The 22,832-nt window shown below is 36.5% G+C and overlaps 2 protein-coding genes across 3 annotated transcripts in view; one reads left to right on the top strand and one right to left on the bottom strand.

The window, feature by feature from the left end:
- Positions 1 to 22,832, bottom strand: part of LOC134800209 (flotillin-2) — a 395,117-nt gene that overhangs the window by 267,741 nt on the left and 104,544 nt on the right. The gene's annotated exons all lie outside the window — the stretch shown is intronic.
- Positions 1 to 22,832, top strand: part of LOC134800330 (uncharacterized) — a 74,194-nt gene that overhangs the window by 42,572 nt on the left and 8,790 nt on the right. Inside the window, exons 3-9 of the mRNA XM_063772830.1 lie at positions 725 to 1,214; positions 2,674 to 2,819; positions 3,798 to 5,247; positions 8,438 to 8,562; positions 9,035 to 9,108; positions 10,700 to 10,907; positions 19,294 to 19,404. Of these exons, the coding sequence (XP_063628900.1) occupies positions 962 to 1,214; positions 2,674 to 2,819; positions 3,798 to 5,247; positions 8,438 to 8,562; positions 9,035 to 9,108; positions 10,700 to 10,907; positions 19,294 to 19,404 (2,367 nt within the window). The 5' untranslated portion in view covers positions 725 to 961. The remainder of the gene's footprint in view (positions 1 to 724; positions 1,215 to 2,673; positions 2,820 to 3,797; positions 5,248 to 8,437; positions 8,563 to 9,034; positions 9,109 to 10,699; positions 10,908 to 19,293; positions 19,405 to 22,832) is intronic.

Raw genomic sequence — 22,832 nt, 5'->3', positions numbered from 1 at the left:
AAAAGTGGGTTAGGTTAGGTTTGAACTGCGACCCTTACAGAAACGAAATGCTACTAGAAAAGTGTGTTAGGTTAGAACTGCGACTGTAGAAAAAGGTGACGAAGTGGATTAATTAATTTAATAGATTAAATATTTGCACATTTTTAATTAAAATGTAGTTACAATTTTGGTGGTCATTTACTATTTCTGGGTTTCCAATGATTATTTTGGAGTCATTTGCTTTAATAGGATAGCAAGATTTAAAAATTTGGTTATAATTTTACATTAAAATGGAGTTCTAATTTTGGTGGTCATTTACTATTTTTGGGTTCACAATGATTATTTTGGTGTCATTTTATTTCATAGGATAGCAAGATGTAAAAATTTGGTTATCATTTCACATTGAAATGGGGTTTGAAATTTGGTAATCATTCACAATTTTTGGGTTAAAAATGATTAGTTTGGTGTCATTCCCTTTAATAGGATAGTAAAATATAATAAAATTGGTAATCATTTCACATTAAAATGGTGTTATAATTTTGGTGATCATTTATTATTTTAGGGTGGTAAAGTAGATTTTTTTTGGTATTAAATTTTACTAAATCTGGTGATCAGTTAAATAGCAGCCATTCTTATTTCTACTATAAACAATATTTGATTGTCTTGTCTGTTATGATCAGCACCATTCTAATTTGTGATGTAATCTTCAATTTCCTTCTAATAACGATAACTTCACACATTCCAGGTTCGAGAAACGAGCAGCTTTAGCAACCAGTTCGATGTGGTCTAACATGGTCGTTCCCCGTCGTCCGCCAACCAGCTACAAGCCAATGAGAAGAAGCAAACCGCCGGACAAGCACCGAACATTAACAATATCAAATCTTTATCTGATGTGACTTCATCAACACAACCCCAAAAAGAAAAAAAACTAGTCCCGCAAACTGGCTGATAAAAGAAAAAGCTACAAGATTCTAAAATCAAAATGGGCGTGCAAGTGCTTCTAGCTTCAACAGCCTTGAAGACCGTGAGTGTGACGGGTTTGTGGTTGATACCACTGTTGCTGGGCGCGCTGACATACCACAACTATAATGCTTACGATCCGGAGTCGAGAGTGATTGATAAAGAGCCGAGGAGAGAGTATGACTTCATAGTGGTTGGGGGCGGGTCGGCGGGTGCCGTCGTCGCCAACAGACTATCGGAGATGAAGAATTGGAACACGCTCTTGCTAGAATCTGGTAAGGTATTATTCAACTGTTTTAACGTAACAGCTAATACACTACTAACATTACGCTGAAACTAGACAGATAACAGTTTCAAAGATGCAATGTCGAGTCGTAAAATTTTCAAATATCCATTTATCGGAATTCGGAAAATGTCTCTCGATTACCTACATATATTATGGAATTATTAATCCTTTCAGACTTATGAGTTCTAGAACTATAAATAAATGTTCTCAGGTTCCTCTTTAAAGCAAAATATACCATCTAAATAAGTACCAGTTAAGTGCCATCTCCGCGTACTCCGCCATCGTCACGAAAACTTATGATTGTATATTATAATTGCGAAAAAACTTCCCATGTCACACTTTTAAAAATTAAAAACCCTTCGTTAAAAGTGATATGTTGGAATATCTCATGCAGCGTATGATTTGTCCACGTCAATGTACCCGGAACGGAACGGTGTGCAGTTACCCAATTGATAATCAAACAAAATTAACCTACCTAATAAGTTTATATACTTAAATACGTTTTAAACCTCTTAAAAAAATACCTTAAAAGGTAACTTGAACAAATTGTTATCAGATAAATAACCCTGAACGCGCGCTATTGGTCCGACTTGTTGTTTTTATTACCAATCCGGAAGTATTTCGATCCGGTAGTATTAAAGCTTTCAATTTCGCTTGTTATGTGCATAATAAAACAGTAATTAGTTTATTTGTTTAGTGCTGTAATGTGTTGGTATTCGGGTGACCTGTATATATAGGTAGTAAACAATAAATTGTCTTATTTACTAATAGGTGGTGTTCTCAAGTTTTTATTTAAAGGTAAAATCATTCTTTTTATCAAATGCCTTATTAACTAAGGCGTTAGACCCGTATTGTAAAAGTAACAAATTGTCCTTGCAGATAATTTTACAGAACAAAATTGATATTTGTTTTAATTAGCTCATAACAGTAATAACTTTATTAAATTGTACAACGGGACTTAATCGCGTATTTAAGTTCCACGACCACGAGGTTCTCCGAGACCACGCCGACCTCAAAACATCGGAGGTAAATCTTAAAACTTAAATACGCGATTAGGTCCTGTTGTACTACAATTTAATAATGTGTAAAAACCGTGAAAGTTTAAATCACTGTTTAGTCATAACTTTTTCCAGTACTGCGAAAAAACCGGACCCGCAAAAACCAGACATCTTATTATTTAGCCGAAATTTCAGTTTCAGTATGTTTTATTTGGGCCGATTTTTACTTTGTTGTCGATGTTTTTTTCGTCAGATCCCGATAAAATTTGGTGGATAGATATACATAGTTACCTATTCTGTACAATATAAGCGCAATTTCATCGTTCAACACTCAATTAATAATTACAACAAAATAAAAATCGGCCCATATATGTTCACCTCGACTAAAAGTTGATAAAACCCCCTTTTGTATCGGTGCCACAGTCACAGTGTCTGATCATGACATTCCAGGCCCCGACGAGAACGAGATCACCGACGTGCCGTCGCTGGCGGGCTACCTGCAGCTGACCAAGCTGGACTGGCAGTACAAGACGGAGCCCACAGCGCACGCCTGCCTCGGCTTCAAGAAGCGCCGCTGCAGCTGGCCCCGCGGCAAGGTACGACAGATACATAAACATTACTCCACCAGTAGTTAGGCTACGTCCCTGGCGGGCTACCTGCAGCTGACCAAGCTGGACTGGCAGTACAAGACCGAGCCCACCGCGCACGCCTGTTTTGGCTTTAAGAAGCGCCGCTGCAGCTGGCCCCGCGGCAAGGTGGGACATATACCAAGCAAGAAAAAAATTGTATTTTATAGTCTGACAAAAAAGAGTAGAAATTAAAAAGTGGCAATACTGTAGTGTCGTCCCTTTCAAATCAATAATAATATAAGTATATAAGAAAACGGGACGACACTACAGTATTGCCACTTTTTAATTTCTACTCTTTTTTGTCAGACTATATGTCCATGCAATTTAAAGATACAAATATTGGAGTCGGGCCCCGATATTTGGCTGTACCAAGATTGCCATTTTATATATAGATGGTCAAGCAAATCTTGTCACTAGAAAAAGGCGCGCAATTCAAATTTTCTATGAGACGATATCCCTTCGCGCTTACATTTTTCAAATTTGCCGCCTTTTTCTACTGACAAGATCTGCTTGACCAACTATACCTACCAATATTCTCACTTGTTCCGAAAACTCGATTTATTCAATCTGCGCCAATTCTGGAAAATAGGTTGCCAAAGAGAACACCGGGCACAGTTCAGTTTTTCTAAGTAAAAGACATCAACGGAATCTCAGCATAAGCATTTCATAATACACATTGAAACATCCCACGTTTTTAAATAGGCTATAATATCATGGTTATTCAGATGAGGCACAATTCGTAAACAATTTTGTCCTAGTTTTATTTATGTTATCGATATTTAAAATCGTAATAAGGCCTACCAGAGCCCTCTGTCGCATTTTTGCTGAGCGCCGCTCACGATAGAACTAGTTTCGTAGCTCTTATTCGATTCTTATATGTCAGTGTAGAGACTTACCGCTAGATGGCATTAAACACAAAATGAGTAAGGTTTGTTTTTATTTCAGGTGCTTGGCGGTTCCAGTGTTCTCAACTACATGATATACGTACGAGGCAATCGATATGACTTCGACCAATGGGAACAATCCGGCAACCCCGGATGGGGCTACCGGGACGTTTTGAAATACTTTATCAAATCTGAAGACAACAGAAACCCGTACTTAGCTAAGAGTCAATACCATGGGCGAGGAGGATACCTCACGGTTCAAGAAGCTCCCTGGAGGACACCTTTAGTCGCAGCCTTCGTAGAAGCTGGCGTCGAAATCGGGTATGAGAACAGGGATATCAATGGAGAATACCAAACGGGGTTCATGATCGCCCAGGGCACTATACGCCGCGGATCTCGCTGCAGTACCGCCAAAGCATTCTTGCGACCAGTGAGAACTCGAAGAAACTTAGACATTTCCTTAAACTCCCAAGCAACAAGAGTTTTAATCCATCCAGTGACAATGAAGGCTTACGGGGTCGAGTATGTCAAACACGGCATGAGGAGAGTTGTTTACGCGAGAAAAGAAGTAATATTATCGGCCGGCGCCATCAACAGTCCTCAGCTGCTCATGCTGTCTGGAATAGGTCCCAAAGAACATTTAAAAGACGTCGGAATTAAGGTCTTGAAGGACTTGCCGGTCGGTGAAAACCTGCAAGACCACGTTGGTGTAGGAGGATTAACATTTCTAGTCGACAAACCTGTTGCAATCGTCCAAAACCGCTTCGAGGCTTTTCCCGTTACCATGAACTACGTTGTCAACGAAAGAGGTCCCATGACAACCCTAGGAGGCTTAGAAGGGGTTGCTTTCGTAAATACAAAGTACGCGAACAGTTCTGGATTGTGGCCTGATATTCAGTTCCACATGGCGCCGGCGTCTTTCTCGTCTGACAATGGGCAAATTGTCAGAAAGATCTTAGGGCTCACGGATGAGATTTATAATACTGTTTACAAGCCTATAGCCAATAAGGATGCTTGGACTATTATGCCTTTACTGCTCAGACCAAATACACGAGGTTACGTGCGATTAAGGAGCTCCAATCCTTTCCATTATCCGATAATGAACCCACGTTACCATGAGGATCCTTTAGACGTGGCGCGCCTCGTAGATGGAATCAAAATAGCCCTGCAAGTGGCAGAAGCGTCTCCTTTCAAACAGTTTGGTAACAGGCTATACATGAAGCCGTTACCGAGTTGTAAGCACTTTAAATTTATGTCTGACGAATATATTGAATGTCAAGTGAGGCACATTTCTATGACGATATACCATCAGAGTGGGACAACTAAGATGGGGCCGTCGTGGGATCCTGAGGCGGTGGTAGACCCGCGGCTCAGGGTGTATGGCGTCGAAGGCCTAAGGGTAATAGACGCAAGTATAATGCCGACTATTGTGAGTGGCAACACCAACGCCGCAGTCATCATGATAGGGGAGAAAGGGGCTGATTTGATAAAGCAAGACTGGCTTAGTAAGAGTCGATGACATTAATTGTATGTGTAGTTATAAGAATGTCAAATAGTTACCAATAATGGAAGTTAATAGATATTTAGATACAAAATGCCAATTTTAGACGTAACGTGATAATTCGTAAAGCAAACATTTCTTTGTTTTATATATATATTCACTCCTGAAAACTTTAAAAGTTACCTTGTCATGACACATACTGTATTATGAAATACTTATTTATGTTTGTCAGCGTTTGTAAATTATGTAAATATGTTTCTTGTGTCAATAAGGATTCCTAATGGACACTTCCTACTTCTTAATATTTAAATGAATATTTAAGCATATAGTATATCGTACAGGTAACAAACAAAACAAGTGCTGACGTTGACGAGACGTATGCTTGTTACTATGTACTTGTAAAACCAAAAAGTACGTGTTAAGTTAAATTTAATAACATTTTACTTTTCTACCAAAACCAAAATCTATCATTACGTATCGGAAAAAAATATGCTTTCCCCTTATCCCTACACATTACGCTATCAAATACTTAAAACTTAAAAACAAAATTAATCGATACCTACATAACTGTACTTGCTTACTTATGTACAGTGAACGTCAAAGATATGTTTACACTTTTGCACATTACATGTAATATGCGAAAAATGTAAACATATTTTTTACGTCGACTGCGCATGTTACTTTGAAACAAAAAAAGTCATATTTACAAGCCCAGATGTAAAACATGTTTAATGATTTATTTGTATACCTATAAACATTGTCTGGATTAGCTATATAGATACCCGTGTTATTTACTGTCAAAAGATACCACAATTATTCAATATTTCTCAAGAACCATAATACGTATGTAAAGTTTAATAGTGCCATAAGCTTTCCTTAGTTAAATTGTCGTAGTAGTAAGGATTATTCTTAAGCTTTAATGCCAAACTCTGAACTCGACACACAGCAAGAAAGCGATGCACATACCTACACATTGTAGGAAAAAAAATGATTTTGATGTTTATTAATATAAATTACTAAAGGACATAAATAGGAATATAAAACTTTAACTAAGTAACTACAATTAAAATAACTATAGACGGTCAAGCAGATCTTGTCAGTAGAAAAAGGCGGCAAATTTGAAAAATGTAGGCGCGACGGGATATCGTCTCATAGAAAATTTGAATTTCGCGCCTTTTTCTACTGACAAGATCTGCTTGACCGTCTATAAAACTAAAAATTAAAAATACCTATCAAAATTTGGTGCCCGGGAGGGTGATGTTCCCGCGCTGGATTGCGATTGCATGATTTTGATTATCACATTGGATAAGGCGAAACCATGGACAATAATTTTAACGCACTAGACTTTTTTCATTTTCTAATTAAAACTCGTAGCATCTCACAAAGTCATCTTTTTCCCTGAGCATCGAAGGATTTCTTTTTCTGGATTAGACAGTTTGTGACTCCAAAAGTCCTTTATATACTTTCCCACAAAAGATAGGCTTATACATACGGTACTCTCTGTCGGATCTGTCTGGCAACTGTGACGGACATATCTGTAGGTACATATAGGTACTTCTGAATCACAATAGATACATGTTTGGAATTTTGTTTTCATATATTTTCAATGGTCACGGAGAAGAGGCCTTAAAGGTTAGCCCTCATCTAATCAACAACTTTTGTTAGTCACTGCACAAAAACTTTAAATTAATCACGAATATTCCACACTTAATTGAACACCCGGTTTTTCCCCTCGTAATGACGTTGACTTACGTCAAACTAGATATTGTAACCAGTACTTGGTAATTAAATAAACAAGTACCTATAGTTAAATCTAATTGAGATGAACAAGTACATGGTAAGAAATTTACAAACATTTTAAATTATCTTGGGTATACCGTAATCACCGTAATGGGACCATTCTGCAAATACTATATAAAAAAATTAACATCGTATTGTGTTAAATCGATTCCTTTTGCAAAGAGCAAATTGATTGGACCGTACTTTATTCATAAATGTTATAATATACCTACAGGTTAATATATATTATGATCTGGAAAAATCTGTTTTAATTTAATAAGAATGTAAATACTTAGGTATTGTAATATTATTGTCATAAGTAAGAAGTGTTGATTGTTGAATAATATCATTGTGTAAAAATAAATAAATATTGTTACCATTATCCTGGTTTTTTGTTTGCTATTTATTAATGAATAATGAATATAATTACACTATGGTTTGTTCGTAACGAAATGAGGTCCGGAGTGTCTCCATGATCTTAGGTACCTTTAAATAACACGTTCACGGCCACAGCTCTATTTTCGAAATTGCGTGAAGTTGCACTTGTAAATCCCATACAATAGTTATATTTTCCATGTACGGACTGTCACATCGCATTTTCTATAAAATATGTGCCACATATTGATAGCAGTTGATTCTCATACAAAAGAAGTTCGTAACACGGGTGGTGATATACATGTGGTCGGTAAGTCACCCTGAAGATTTTGCTGGATTTGGTGCTGGGACACTAGAGACCCTTGTGATGTGGCTAAATCGCAAAAGATACCAGACTTCATTAAGATCCTATGAAAACTTGGCTTCCAAGGACAGGGTCTCTCGACGGACTGTCCGTGAACTTGTTAATAAATAGGAAGACTTTTACTATACGGGAAAACACGTTTTAACTTTAAATAATAACGAGTATTTACAGTAACATTATAAAGGTACATATTCCAGTAGGTAACTACATAGTTGCACTTTAATGTAGTGCAAACCACAGTGATTCCAGTTCCATCTAAATATATACTTAAGTTACAATTAATGACCATGAATCGGTTACTCACCCGACTGGTGAATTCAATTCTAAAAGTAGATTTGGATTTTCCAAACGCAAGACGTAGGATGTTTTATTCCGTGTGTGGATAAACAATACCACTAATATTTACGCCTCATAACAAAACAATATGGTGAAAAAATTCCATAAAGGATGCGGTTTTATCATCGAAAGCACCTGAGACCTCTGAGATCTGAGATCATCTTTTCCTTAATACAGATCTTAAATTAGCTAATAATTTCGACGAGCTATTGTGAGTAGTTTATTTACCTATCCAGTTTAAAAATACACCTATTTTATTTCTATTGTTTTTCGTTCTAAAAAACTAGTTACACAGATTAGAGACAGTTACATGATTCTTTTTTATCATTGTACTGTCGATGAACAGGCGGCTTAGCACGGTCGCGTTTTTATCCCTTGTCACCATGCCTGTCACGTTCTAACAAGTATGTAAGTGCGAAAGGGACACGCATAGTGATAGTCGATAAAAATGGAACCGTGCTGAGCCCGCAGGTATGTTATTATATACCGGATGTATTATACAGCCTATCAACATGACGACAAAACTTTTTATCGATTATTACTTTTGGTCTCGCCAACTCTAAGATCAGCGCTGACTTTAGGGTTAGCATTATGCTGAGCGGGATTTTTGTAACACAATACGCTTGTGTGAAATGTAGTTAGCGTAGAATGTAGATTCTTGATTTTTCACCGCTTCAGTTACAAGCACCTTCTAGTACACGAAAAATCTAGAACTTTACTAGTAATCACGTGTCAATCAACTAATCATGCAAGCCAAATGAGTATAAACACGATAAGCAAAACAAACTAAACATTTGCGTCAGACCTTTTGACGAACACCCCTTAATGGCAAATCTCATAACTAATAACAGGCTATTTGTGTGATTTTTCCACAGGTATTTAGTTATTATGTTGATAAACGAGAATTAGTTCGATAAATTGTGCACTACTGTTATGCGATCAGTCAAATTATTACCTCAGCCGTGAAAGGTTCGTGAAGCGACAAGATATGAAAAATCTGTGGATCATATACTTCAGGTAGGCTCCATTCTAAACCTATTTAGATTAATCTAATCTTACTGTGATCAATAAGATTATAGTAATATTTTTGGCTTGTCTTACACTTATTGATTGAGTGGGTGCGAAGGTTTCCGTTTGAGCTTGGGCAAAAAAGATTTTGTACCTATGTCTATCGGCTCGGCTATCGGGGTGTTTCTCATCTACAAGTCGTATTTATCAACCAATTTTTGTGAAATTTTGTTTTTAAGTTTAATAATAAATGTTGATTTAGTTATTGGATTTGTGGAGGTTCGGTAGACCGCTCAGTCCTAAAAGACTCTGCCTAGAAATCCGGTGTTCCTAGTTACGAATCCCAGCAAGATTTATTTGACGTCACAAGCCGTAAGTATAGAACTTAAGGTGACTAGGTGTCGATTGGAAAAAGGGTAACGCATTATATTTGTTTTATTATAAGTTTTATCTATCCAGTTAAATATTTTTTTTATAATAAACTTTATCAAATTTTGTCATATTCATGTAAAATCTTAAATATTTTATTTGAAAGAAAGGGTTCTTTGGATGCAAATGGCAAATTCTTGCACATAATGTATGTTTATTGTAAATAATTATTTCATAAATTGTCTTTCCAATTATTTTTATTTCGGATAAGCCATGAATAAGCAATGAATTCGACAGGTACCTACTACACTACAATGCAAATATCTATACAAAGTGATCCGTATTATTGCTCTTGAGTATAAATAGACGGATGATTAGAACAGCAATGAACTTATCAAGTTTTCACTAATCATCATCAAAGATCAAGGCAATGTATTCTGGTGCCAAATAGTACTGACAGTATTTGACCAGATTATCAACGAACGCGCGACCTGCGTGGCAAAAATGAATTATTAATGTACAATAATGAGTATTAAGAGGTTACGGCCAGGTGAAGGTCATTTATTTAGTAAAATAAAAAATACATACATATGTAATACGCCCAACAAAGGATTTTTTGCGAATATAAGTAAAGTGTTGTCGGGGAAATCATTAAAATACGTCATATGCATAGGCCCTAAGTACAGAAAATATCCAACAAAAAAGTCATTATTATGGCTATAGGACACCTTCGCTGCGAAACTACCAAGGCGGAACCGCGATCTGAGTTCCGAAGCAAAACCTAGACTGCGCACTGCGCAGCAATATTCGAAATTCAACAGATACTTAGGGAGTGCAGAACTGCAGAAGGCATCGGCACATATCACACATATGATTTGAGTGGTATCGCGCTCACCTAACACAAAACCTCTGTCATATAGGCTCTAGCGAACTTGACCACCACAGTACCAGTGTAGCCCTTATTGCAACAGGATAAGGTCTATCAATGGTTAGTTAAGTATATTGCTGTCACAAGTATCAACAGTTAGGGAGTGCAGAGCGGCAGAAGGCGTCGGCATGAGTTGAGTGGCATCGCGCTCACCTAACGCAAAATCTCTGTCATACCTAGCGAACTTGACCACCACAGTACCGTTGTAGACCTTATTACAACCGGATAAGGTCTATCAATGGTTAAGGGTATCGCTGTCACAAGTATCCGTTGACTTCCCACTCACGCCTTTTCCTATTTCAGTTTATCATGCGTACTCGGCGGGGTGCTGTCGCAGCAGCCCTCACTCTTCGATGCAGTGTCAGGGCTACTCCGCGACACCAACAACCTGTACCTCGGGGAGCCCCCTGACGCCGAGGAGCTGTACTCGGAGTACGACTTCATCATCATAGGAGCCGGGACTGCTGGGTGCGTGCTTAGCAATCGGCTCACGGAAGTTGAAGATTTTAAGGTTAGTATATTACCGAAATATCTAAACTACTAATGCATGTAGCAAATGTATGAACTCGCACTAAATGCTAACCCCCTTATTTTGTTCGTAAATTTTACGAGACAAATGAAATGCTACCTACTTTGTTTTTAATTAAGGTTGACATTCCATCGAAACGAGGTTAATGCATAAACGCGCTACAAACCTCCATTAGCTAATAATCGTTTGTCCTTAAATATCTGTCATTTTGACTTATGTATTTGTAAGAAAGTGATAAAACATAATTTAACTAAATCAGGCCCGTAAAGTTTTATGAATAAGGGGCTAAATCTATGGAACCACAGACAACAACTAAAGGGCTCCACAACTCGTACAATGTCTTTACAAAAGGGCTCCACACATCACACAGTTTCATAACACAATGTGTAAACAGGGGGCCTAGCCAAGATGACAATCGTTAATAGAAAACACCAGTTGAAACTTAAAATCTAATGAAGTTGTGGAAATAGTCACGTCGTAGCTCGTCGTAGCGTCTGTCATTTTTTCGGGTTCCGTACCTAAAGGCTAAAAATGGGACCCTATTACTAAGACTACGCTGTCCTTCTGTCCGTCCGTCTGTCTGCCACACATGAACCATAATAGCAAGACAGTTGAAATTTTCACAGATGATGTATTTCTGTTGCCGCTATAACAACAAAATATCTGGGAGACCGAGCTTTGTTCGGAAAACATATAAAATCTTAAAAATTCGCGTTTTCTCAGAGATAAGACCTAGCTAGATCCATTTTTCGGCCCCGAAAACCCTATACAGGGTGATCAATCCAAATGGGTCAGTAGGGAGAAGTCAGAAACTATGGAAGATAGCGATATCGGTTCTTAGGAACCATGGCTTCGATTTTAGATTTAATAATAATGACATTCACACTTTTTTTTAACTCTCATACATAACTCGGAATCGGAATCGAACCTGGTCAATATTGTTTATGTAATCGCGTGTAGTATTTGTTTGTATATTTAATTGATCCTGAAAGTATAAGGACTAAATTTTGCCATGAAATCTTGTGTAAACATTAGACCGGATTGCCCACAATTTAAATAATTTGCAAAATGTTGTAAAAGCCCCAACTTAAGTCCTCACGTCCTAACTAAGCTTACTATGCTAGCCACGACTGTACGATTGTCATGTTGTAAAAATAGTTATGTTAACGTACCTACTCGTATGATTAATTAGTTATATTAATAGACCTATCGGTAAACAAATTAGACAGCAAAAAAAGCAATCGTCACGTTTGACGTAATGTATTCGCAACGACACGCATTATCGCGATAATTTATTGGTATAATTTAAACAAACGTTCAATCAAATACTTTTTTGCACACTTCAGATCAGATAACAATAAATAGGTAAGTACAAATACCTACCTTAAGTTATATATACGTAAGCAAAAGGTAAAATAACAACAACAAGATGCGATTTTATAGGTACCTAATGAGTAATGCTCTTCGTAACGATCTTTTCCAGTTTTTTGTGATACCCACCAGGTATCACAGTACGAGTAGAAGAAAACAAAAGTATGCACGACCAAAGAATAATACATTATCAAATTATTCACTAATAGATATGTAAAAAAAACTGTGACGTAAAAATATCCTTAAACCAGAAACGGCAATTTTGACACTGACAGATCATATCCATAACACATCCAGATTATAAACTGAAATAATATTTTCTGAAAATTATTTAATTTGTTCTAATACTTCTAATAGTACAGTCACCTGCAATAATAGTTACTCCTCAAAGGCCGCAAAAATATGTGACAGGCTCTTATGGCTCTACAAATAAGATCTAGTCAGATATTTTTGCGGCCTTCGTTGTGTAACATATTATTGCAGGTGACTGTACATCCAGATTAAATTGATAACCTGTTATGACAGTCAGAATAAGCCTCTTTAAGTATTATTTTGTTTCTATGACATGAAAATATATAATATCTCATATATCTTTATCCAGATATTTATTAACCCCCTTATTCATAAAACTTTACGGGACTGATTAAATTAAATTATGTTATATCCCTTTCTTACAAATACAAGTCAAAATTACTTCATGAGAGAAGAATAATTTGGTTACCCATAAAATGCATTGTTTTACTACTAGACTAACAATTGCTAGTATTATATTACAGGCGTCACATCTAATTTATTCAATTTCATTCATGTTTACTGTCTGTTTTATAACTTTTATATGTATGAATATTGGAAATTTCTTTTCAAGTTTTCACTTTGTGGTATCCTGTATTAAGTTTTTTTTAATCTAATAAAAATAGTAAATCATTTGTTTTGTATCCCTAACTCCGCCCACTACTTGTCTGCGTTAAGTGGCAAGCAGAGTACGATGAAAACATCCAACCCCTTTTTCACCCCGTTAGGGATTGGAAATCAAAAAATTCTTAGTGGAGCTCCACAACATTCCTAACCTAACAAACAACAACAACAATGAAATACGACACAACAATGAAACAACAACAATGAAACTATTCGCGGTAGACCCGTTTGTGTAATTAAATATATGTACAACAGTCCTACCTTCAATTCAATAATTTAGGATGAGAGTTGTCTATTCCTAATGACAAGCGCCACAGGCCCACAGACCCCCAGACTTCCAAGCTTCAAATGAAGTTGATTAAAGGGGCCACTGATTAACAGTCCGCCGAACGGTATCGGCCTGTCAGTTGTTCGGAACTGTCAAAATGTTGTTCTTACTGACAGGCCGATACCGTCCGGCGGACTGTTAATCAGTGGGCCCCTTTAGAATCACTGGCACTGGCAGTCATTTAATTGTCAAATAGAAGGGCTGAAGAAACAAAGTTACATAAGGGTGGTTCGCTTCATCCGACTATCTAGTAGTCGTAATGATTTGTTAGCTGCACGTCCAATACGCAGTGCGTCCAAATGATTTTTCAGTAGAGGCGATATGCCCGCTATGCGACGGAGTTAAAAAATGATTAGGTCTCGATATGAGTCACCGCAATCATGGAAAATACGGAGTGAAACAGTTACTACTAAATATTTCCATGTACAAACAGCAATACACTTAAGAGCCAACGGGAGTGGTCATTTCTCCATACAAACGTACTCCTCGTTTTCCTCCGTGGTTTTTGAAGCTAGAGCAATGATTTTTTCAACACAGATTAATATTGTCAATATCTGTGTCGGACCGTTTTGATTTTTTTGATATTTTTCCCCCCTTCAAAAATGGCCAAAATGGCCTAATTGACTATGCCGCAATGAGAGGCGTGGCATTCAAAACTGATATCAATTAGCCAAAAAAGCAAAACGGTCCGACACAGATAATTTCATAATCATTTAGATTTCCAAATTTGGTTACGATTGGTTAAGTTTTAGAGGAGGAAACAGAGGAGTACAAACCTCGATTTTTGAGATTTTTACGCAGGATTTTTCGCCTTGTCCTTATCGCACTACTTTTAGGTGCCGCTTCCATTAGCGAGACGGGTATATTTACCTAAAATATTTAAAACTCAGCTCCTGTTTCGTCTTAACTGTCCAACGGTTATTATTACAAAAGGCATAAGGTTCATTGATGGACAGTTAAGACGAAACGGGAGCTGAGCTAAAAGTCAATTTTGAGATTTCAAGCTGAATATACCCGTCGCTCTGACGGGGCGTGAGAGACTGTATTTGTGTGTGTAATGCACGCACACAGATGCGTACGCTTGCACCCGCGCGCGCCTCATTGCCGACAATTTGCAATGTTATTTTTCGTGCGTTACTGCCACGAGGCGTTCACTTATTACTTACTGTGTTGCGATTGAATTTTTTGACCCGGCTTACGTTTACGGAACTCGATAATCTTTCTACTACTGTGACTTGCCTTTGTTTACTTGACTTTGCTGATCAGCTTATTGTTTTGGACTCCGTGAGTTGTGGTTACCTATTGGACCGCACGCAATTCATCTACCTTTATAGTTTATTTCTTTGTAGTTTTACATGTATGTAAAATGTATAATTATTGGTGCAATAAAGAATATTTACTTACTTACTTACTTACTTACTTTATTCAAGTAATTAAGCGTAATTAGCCGAAACCTTTATAAGAGTGTAATTCATAAGAAGTACATAAGATATAATTTATGTACTGGTTTGCTGTTAGCTTTTAATTGTATCACTTTACATATATGTTACTCAAATAACTAACACGGTTACACTGTTGTAAGAACATTATTTTTCAGGTAGGCCTTATTATACCTACTATAGGCCTTATTACCTCCTAGTACCTTAGTAGTAGTAGTACTACTACGGAAATTGATTCAAAGACTCAAGACTGACTTAAGTGGCAGTAGGGTGGAGGGTTTTTTCTAGGCTTAATGAGTTCGCTGAAGCTTATTTTTTATACTTAGCGCACAGAACCACTAGTTTAACAGTATCAGCTCTAACCACATGTCACCATTTTGTCCTTTACGTAACAAACTCAGGGGCCCAGAATATCCGATGTACCTATCAAATCAAGGTTCTGTACCAAATAAGGCCCGGTTATTATAGTTCGTTATTTTTTAGCATTAGAAAGAAGGTAAACAATCATGACGTGTCTTTTTATTAATAATTATTGAAAAACGCTTTCAAAAATTAGTTTATATTACTTATGAAAGCAAAAGAATATAAAAAAGTATATGATTAATACATACATACATACATACATACAATCACGCCTATTTCCCGGAGGGGTAGGCAGAGACCACGGATTTCCACTTCCTACGATCCTGACATACCACTTTCGCTTCCTTCACATTCATAACATTCCTCATACACGCTCGCCGGTTTAGGGTGCTCTTGCTCATTAATATGATTAATATGATTTATAATTCTAACATATTTGCTATGACTTATTTTTCAATGGTAATTTTTAATAAGACATGTCAAAATCTGTTACCTTAATGCAAAAAAAACGAACTTTAAGCGTGCTAACTTTCAAAATTTCATTTTTTATAAGATAGTATAAGTAGATGGGCAAAAATTTTGCGTCCATGTCCACCAGTGAGTAAGTGATTGAGATACCTAAACATTTAACTTTATAATGTAAAATGATATAATTTACTAACCTACTCGTTTAATTTCAGGTAGGTTGAATAAGGAACCAAGTAACCATGGGGAGGAGCAGTATTTACTAACATTTTCTTTTTGGGTCTTCAGAGTGTATCGTTTCCTTTTTTTTGCACATATTACACTTAAATATATATTCTCTGTGTAAACCCTTACGTCTTTCAATGACAAAGGCAAGATCAGCAAATGTACAATTTGTATGATCGTGCCTGATATTTGAGATCACAGAAAATAAATATTTTAAATCCACTATTCTGCGACCTTCTAAAATTTTGTTTTATCATGATTCATGATCAAAAAGCTCGGATTCAATAGTCATATCAAACGTCGATTATGCAGTTGATGATGAGCTTGCATTTTTTACCATTGGTGCTGCAAATGCATCAACCGGTGGCGATAAACTTTGCCCTCTTGTAAAACAAATTACTATTGTGATTGTGTCCAGCAAAAGGCCAAAATTCGGTTTACTTTCCTGTTTAAAATATTACTAATTTATTCATATTTCAGATTAGGTACATAGGTAACTGTCTGAATGTTACAATGCCAGCTGGTAAATTCTATCACATTTGTTTGTTTGGTAGTCATGGTAACATTCACTTACATTGATATCCTTATTAAGATCTGTATCTTATTATCCAGACCTTAAAATATTGCCACCGTTGCCCTTTAAAAAAATACTGTTTAAATAATTGGCTACTCAAACAATGCTTCTATAGTATGAATAATGACTACACAAAAATGGGTAGTATTGTATATAATGCACGAAATAAGGCCCGATTCTTAAGCGGGTTTAAATTTTGAGGCCATGTCCGCTAATACTATAGACAAAATATCAAGTTTAATAAACACAAAAAAAAAACATTGATGGGCCTTATTTTATAATTTAGGCCTTACTTTGTAATTTAAAGTAGAGTTAGGCCAAGAAAAATCTATAGCGATTTTGATAGAACACGCAGTGCAAGTATTATTTCAAACGTCGCTTCTATGAAATTATGACATATAAATGACACTTGCACTGCGTGTGCTATCAAAATTGCTGTAGACTTTTCTTGGTCTGACTCTAAAATATTCTTTATTACACCACAAACATAAAAACAAATTAAAAAAAAACCGGCGAAGTGCTAGTCGGACTCGCACACGAAGGGTTCCGTACCATTATTTATAAAAACGGTCACCCATCCAAGTACTGACCCCGCCCGACGTTGCTTAACTTCGGTCAAAAATCACGTTTGTTGTATGGGAGGCCCCACTAAAAATTTTATTTTATCCTGTTTTTAGTATTTGTTGTTATAGCGGCAACAGAAATAAATCATCTGTGAAAATTTCAACTGTCTAGCTATCACGGTTCGTGAGATACAGAGATACAGACGGACGGACGGACAGCGGAATCTTAGTAATAGGGTCCCGTGTTTTACCCTTTGGGTACGGAACCCTAAAACCGATTTACAATGTAGATAAAGGTAGCAACAGGCGGTCTTATCGCTGTTAGTTCTTATTCTTCGTTTGTTTAGCATTAGAGTGAAGGTGACGTGTCTTTTTTAAGCATGCAATCGTATAATTATTTATTAGCTTTTTTTGTAATAGTTATGTACTTAGTGGTTAATATTAGTATTTACTATTTTTTTTTTCAATAATGCTTAAAAACGAAGTATAGACATGACAACCAAATATTAACGCCATTGTAGGGCAGGATATACAGAACATGAATCATTTGTACTGTCACGCTCCGTGATTGTTGAGCCATTTAGGGTTCTAGCTAAATTGGACATTCCATAGAGCACGAGTAAGTATGGAACAACCAATTCAGCTAGGACCCTAAATTGCTCGACAATTACGAAGCGTGCCTGTAGGTACCTAAAAATTTTGTTAACCCATTTTAACCATGCAATAAAATATTTTTGATTTTGATTTCTAATTTGAAATATTAGAATCAAAAAGTTCATAATAGATTGTATATCATAACTACAAAAATGTGTTCCCTACTCTCAACCCAAAACCCCTTGTATCTTAGGATCTAGATATTTTCACACAAGACGGTTTATCGATAACTTCTTACATCACTAGATTATCGACATTAAATGTCGACTATTGCCCATCACTTTTCTGGCTGTGTACGTATTTAGAAACTTGACTCCGCCCCTAAAATTAGTGCGATAGGGACAACTGCAGCTGAGGCGAAAAATCCTGCGTAAAAATGACAAAAATCGAGGTTTCGTAGTCCTCTTTTTCCTCCCCCAAAACTTAACCAATCGTAACCAAATTTGGAAATCTAAATGATTATGAAATTATCTGTGTCGGACCGTTTTGCTTTTTTGGCTAATTGATATCAGTTTTGAATACCACGCCTCTCATTGCGGCATAGTCTATTAGGCCATTTTGGCCGTTTTTGAAGGGCTCTAGCGCCTTAAAAAACAAAAATATCAAAAAAAGCAAAACGGTCCGACACAGATATTGACAATATTAATCTGTGTTGAAAAAATCATTGCTCTAGCTTCAAAAACCACGGAGGAAAACGAGGACTACGTTTGTATGGAGGAATGACCACTCCTGTTGGCTCTTAAGAGTGTGGGCGATGGTATAAGATATTTCTTATTGCATGTATCTTCATGCATAGCTTCACTTCACTGTTCATTTGTTTAGTGAATTCTAGCACGCCCTGAATTACTTTAACAAGTAATAAAAGTTTAAGTGGGTAAAAATTATACAATTTATAACAAAATTAACTTATTGTTAAGCCATTTTCAACGCTGTCTGTCTGACTGTACTAGTATCTAGCTACGAGTATCTACCAAAGAGCGTGAGATTCAACGTTAACGTTAACCTTTTCGACGCCGTGTCAAACACAAAAGCTGTCACTTGGACGCCACGTCACCGATTTGACAAAACTGAAATTGAACTTTATGCATATGCACGTAGGTCGGTGTTGCTCTGTGGTCTGTGACGGATTAATCGGGCTTTGGCGTTGGACCTACGCTGCGGATATATCAGTCATTGGCGTCCAAAAGGTTAATCAATGCTTTTCGTCCAAATTGACTTAGCCTCATTTAGGCGGTGCAATAAAAATAATGCATGTTACATAGCTGTATTTCATTTCAATCGATTTAATTCATTCTAATTATATATTCATTGTAGTCTGTAATTATGTAATTGAAATCGCACGCGTGTTCCGGCCCATCTAATTAGCTTTGATACAGTTTTTCGTTATATTTATTGTCGATAAATAATAAAGCATTGATTGATTATTCTTGGGATTACGATTATTATTGTATAATATTTCGCGCCTTTACAGGTGCTTCTTATAGAAGCGGGCGGCAGTGAGCAGCTTTTCATGGACATCCCTGTGATGGCCACTATGCTACAATTCACCGACGCCAATTGGGACTACCACACTGAGCCACAGGTACTCTTTTTCACATTTTTATTAAGCTTCACTACGTATATACCTATATCTCTTTGTATATACGGTGCTTCAAATCTTGTAACTTAAATTTGAACCATATCCGGGTGTCTGATTGAGCTGAAATTTCGCATACTTCTATATTTCCGATGACATTGCAATAATATGCTAACATGGAGCTGATCTGATGATGCAGTCGGAAGGTACCTAGCCAAAGGAACTTTTCGATGGAAAACCATACAGCACATTGAGTTTAGGCCCATTTGAAAGGTCTCGAGAAGTACTTGATAGACATGCAAAGGAGAGAAAGTAGTATTTTTGACCGTTACCTACTTGTTATTGTAATTAATTTATTTGGTACCAACTGACTATTGAACCTTGATCATATTTCTTGGTAAAATGTGTTAAATATCGTCAGTTGCCATGACATCGAAATCTATTATACCTACCAAGTGTCATTTAGTGCTCTTTCTCTCTACTACCTCAAACCAAATTATTTAACAATGTATAGTCAATCAACTTACTAGCTTTTTAGGAACCTAGCCTTATTCAAGGTGAAGGTCAGATATCAATTTTAAGCAAACGAGGAAAGTCTCTGCTGTTGCTGATTAAATGGACAAGACCAGACATTGTAATAATAACGATTCCGAGTACGCATCAATGCCAAGTTGACGCACAAATCGCACAATCTTAGCAATATTTTTTCTTTCGCAACAAAACTGAAAGTATTAATAAATATTCAAAATCTAGAAATTATTATACTGTACGGGTAAAAGAATAAGAAAATAACAGCGGCCTTTTTATCGATATTATAAATAATCAAACAGGAGATATAGAATGCACATTTTAAGATTACGTAATTTCCATAACATACCTATAAAATGAACAAAAACATAATACACAAAATCAACACGATAGCAGACATATTCGAATTGTTCGCCATCACACAAAAACACTGGCTAGTCAATCAATACGTGTAAAAAAAACCGGGCAAGTGCGAGTCGGACTCGCGCACGAAGGGTTCCATACCATAATGCAAAAAAAAGCAAAAAAAAAAAAAGCAAAAAAAAACGGTCACCCATCCAAGTACTGACCACTCCCGACGTTGCTTAACTTTGGTCAAAAATCACGTTTGTTGTATGGGAGCCCCATTTAAATCTTTATTTTATTCTGTTTTTAGTATTTGTTGTTATAGCGGCAACAGAAATACATCATCTGTGAAAATTTCAACTGTCTAGCTATCACGGTTCGTGAGATACAGCCTGGTGACAGACGGACGGACGGACGGACGGACGGACGGACGGACGGACGGACGGACGGACAGCGAAGTCTTAGTAATAGGGTCCCGTTTTACCCTTTGGGTACGGAACCCTAAAAACGAAATAAACCCGATGCAAATTTATTTCAGTTCAATACGAATTAAATACCATTGAAGTAATTAGTACCTATACAAGTTAAGCTAGGTCACATAATTGTATCATTTTGTCATATCATATTTCCGTCGCGTAACACCGACGACGCATGCATGATACGCATGATCGTTGTGAACGCAAAAAAATCGCCATCATCTACATCTTTTTGCCTCCACAGTAACAATTATGATCAAAGAATATAATACTCACTAGGAGAAGAACGGTAACTCCATACAAAAAAATGTCCCCAACCGTTTATACGTTTATACTAGTGGCGCCGTCGTTGTGTACCAATGGAACTAAAGTTGACAACCGGTTTAGCCTGGCGGGTATTGGTAGGTATAGGTAGTAATTCTGTTGATAAACATATTAGTTATCTTCATATCACGAAATATATGAAAGATGCAAATATTACCCCTTGTTTGTGGTATTATCAATTGATTTAAATAAAAGGCATATTTATGTTTATAACATTGTATTATTTTATTTATTAAAAAAATGTTTTACATATAGAAATATACACTGAAAATTAAACCCTGACAACTTAATAAAAAAATAGACATTAATAAAGCACATTCACAAAGTTTTCAGTATAATACAAATATCTTTAGGCATGCCTACCTATTACACTTTACACACACAGATACACTACACTTTACACAGATTTCCAACTTGTATTCATACATTTCTTTACGGTTAATTAATACGCTTTCCAGATGCGTTATGACGCGGTTCCTTCTGAACCCACTAAAGCTATGAATTTCACTCAAATATGTATCTTCAACAGCCGTTGCTCCGCATTTAGCACATTTTCTATGTGCATTGCTGTAATCCATGTAGGCACAGACTTACAAACAGAGTCTTAAGTGGTAGTACCGCTACGTTGTATTTATTATTTAAAGATTTAATAAATAAAATTTTCGTTATGAACTTTAACCACAGCAGTTGGACAGAGTCATTGACAAATATTTTTTTTTTATTATGGTGGGTAGACGTACCTACCCTCCAAATATTTTATGAACATTGATAAAGACAGTTGGAAGCAAATATTCATTATAAAACTTAATCGCGTGTAGTTAAGTTTTAAGTATTTTAAGTCCCGTTTTACGATTAATAATGTAAAAAATTCGTGAAAATTTAAATCTTAGTTGGGAGAAATGTTGCTGTAGAAAAATGTTTTTATTTTGCTTACTGGCAACTTTTTCTAGGAGGCCAAAGCACACATAGAAGCTTCAGGCGCATACATGCGCAATTATTTGGGGACAGAACTTTCTTAGGAAGTGAACAGGCCTTGATTATGATACACTTCGGTGCTACGCAACAGAGATATGATATGGCAAAATGATGTAGATGTAGACTTGTGAACCTAGCTTTAAAAAAAAATTCATGAAAAATGAGGGACTGGGTCATAAAAATGTTTTTATCGCTATAAGTCAATGTGTAGTAAGCTCTACTAACCGACGTGATTAACTCGACGACAACGACTTATGGCTTTATTGTGAAGATTAAAATCTTTTTCGATGGCCCCAAAAAAAGGCCTTCGCTAATTCGTAGGCCGACGTGAGGACTCACCACAAAGATTACGAAGGACTTATCTCAATGTTACAGTAACAGATAGCCGATAGGAAACGTTGTATAACTATTACTAAACGTACGTGCCTAAAGAGGTAAGGGCGACGCTTACGTGACAGGTGACACTTGCTCATGATAGATCATTTCAATGACAATGACTTTTCCTCGACCTAATTGGGATGTCAACCTGGTTTGGGTCGTGTAATCTAGAACCACTTATCGGACGTTCATTAGGTCTTACCCGTTATTCAACATTTGCATATCAAACCGTAATATTTAATAACATCAAAGAGTTTTTAATAAGTAAGTAAACACTTTATTGTACGAAAAGAAAGGAATATTGGTTACATCAGATAAAACATAAATGTGTAGTACAAAGGCAAACTTATCCCTAAGTTTTTACATATACCTACGCAAAAAGATTAATACTGTTATGGGAGGTGATGT

Source organism: Cydia splendana, chromosome 19 (genome assembly GCF_910591565.1).
Source record: "Cydia splendana chromosome 19, ilCydSple1.2, whole genome shotgun sequence".
Taxonomy (NCBI): Eukaryota; Metazoa; Arthropoda; class Insecta; order Lepidoptera; family Tortricidae; genus Cydia; species Cydia splendana.
This window is presented reverse-complemented; position numbering and strand designations above follow the sequence as displayed.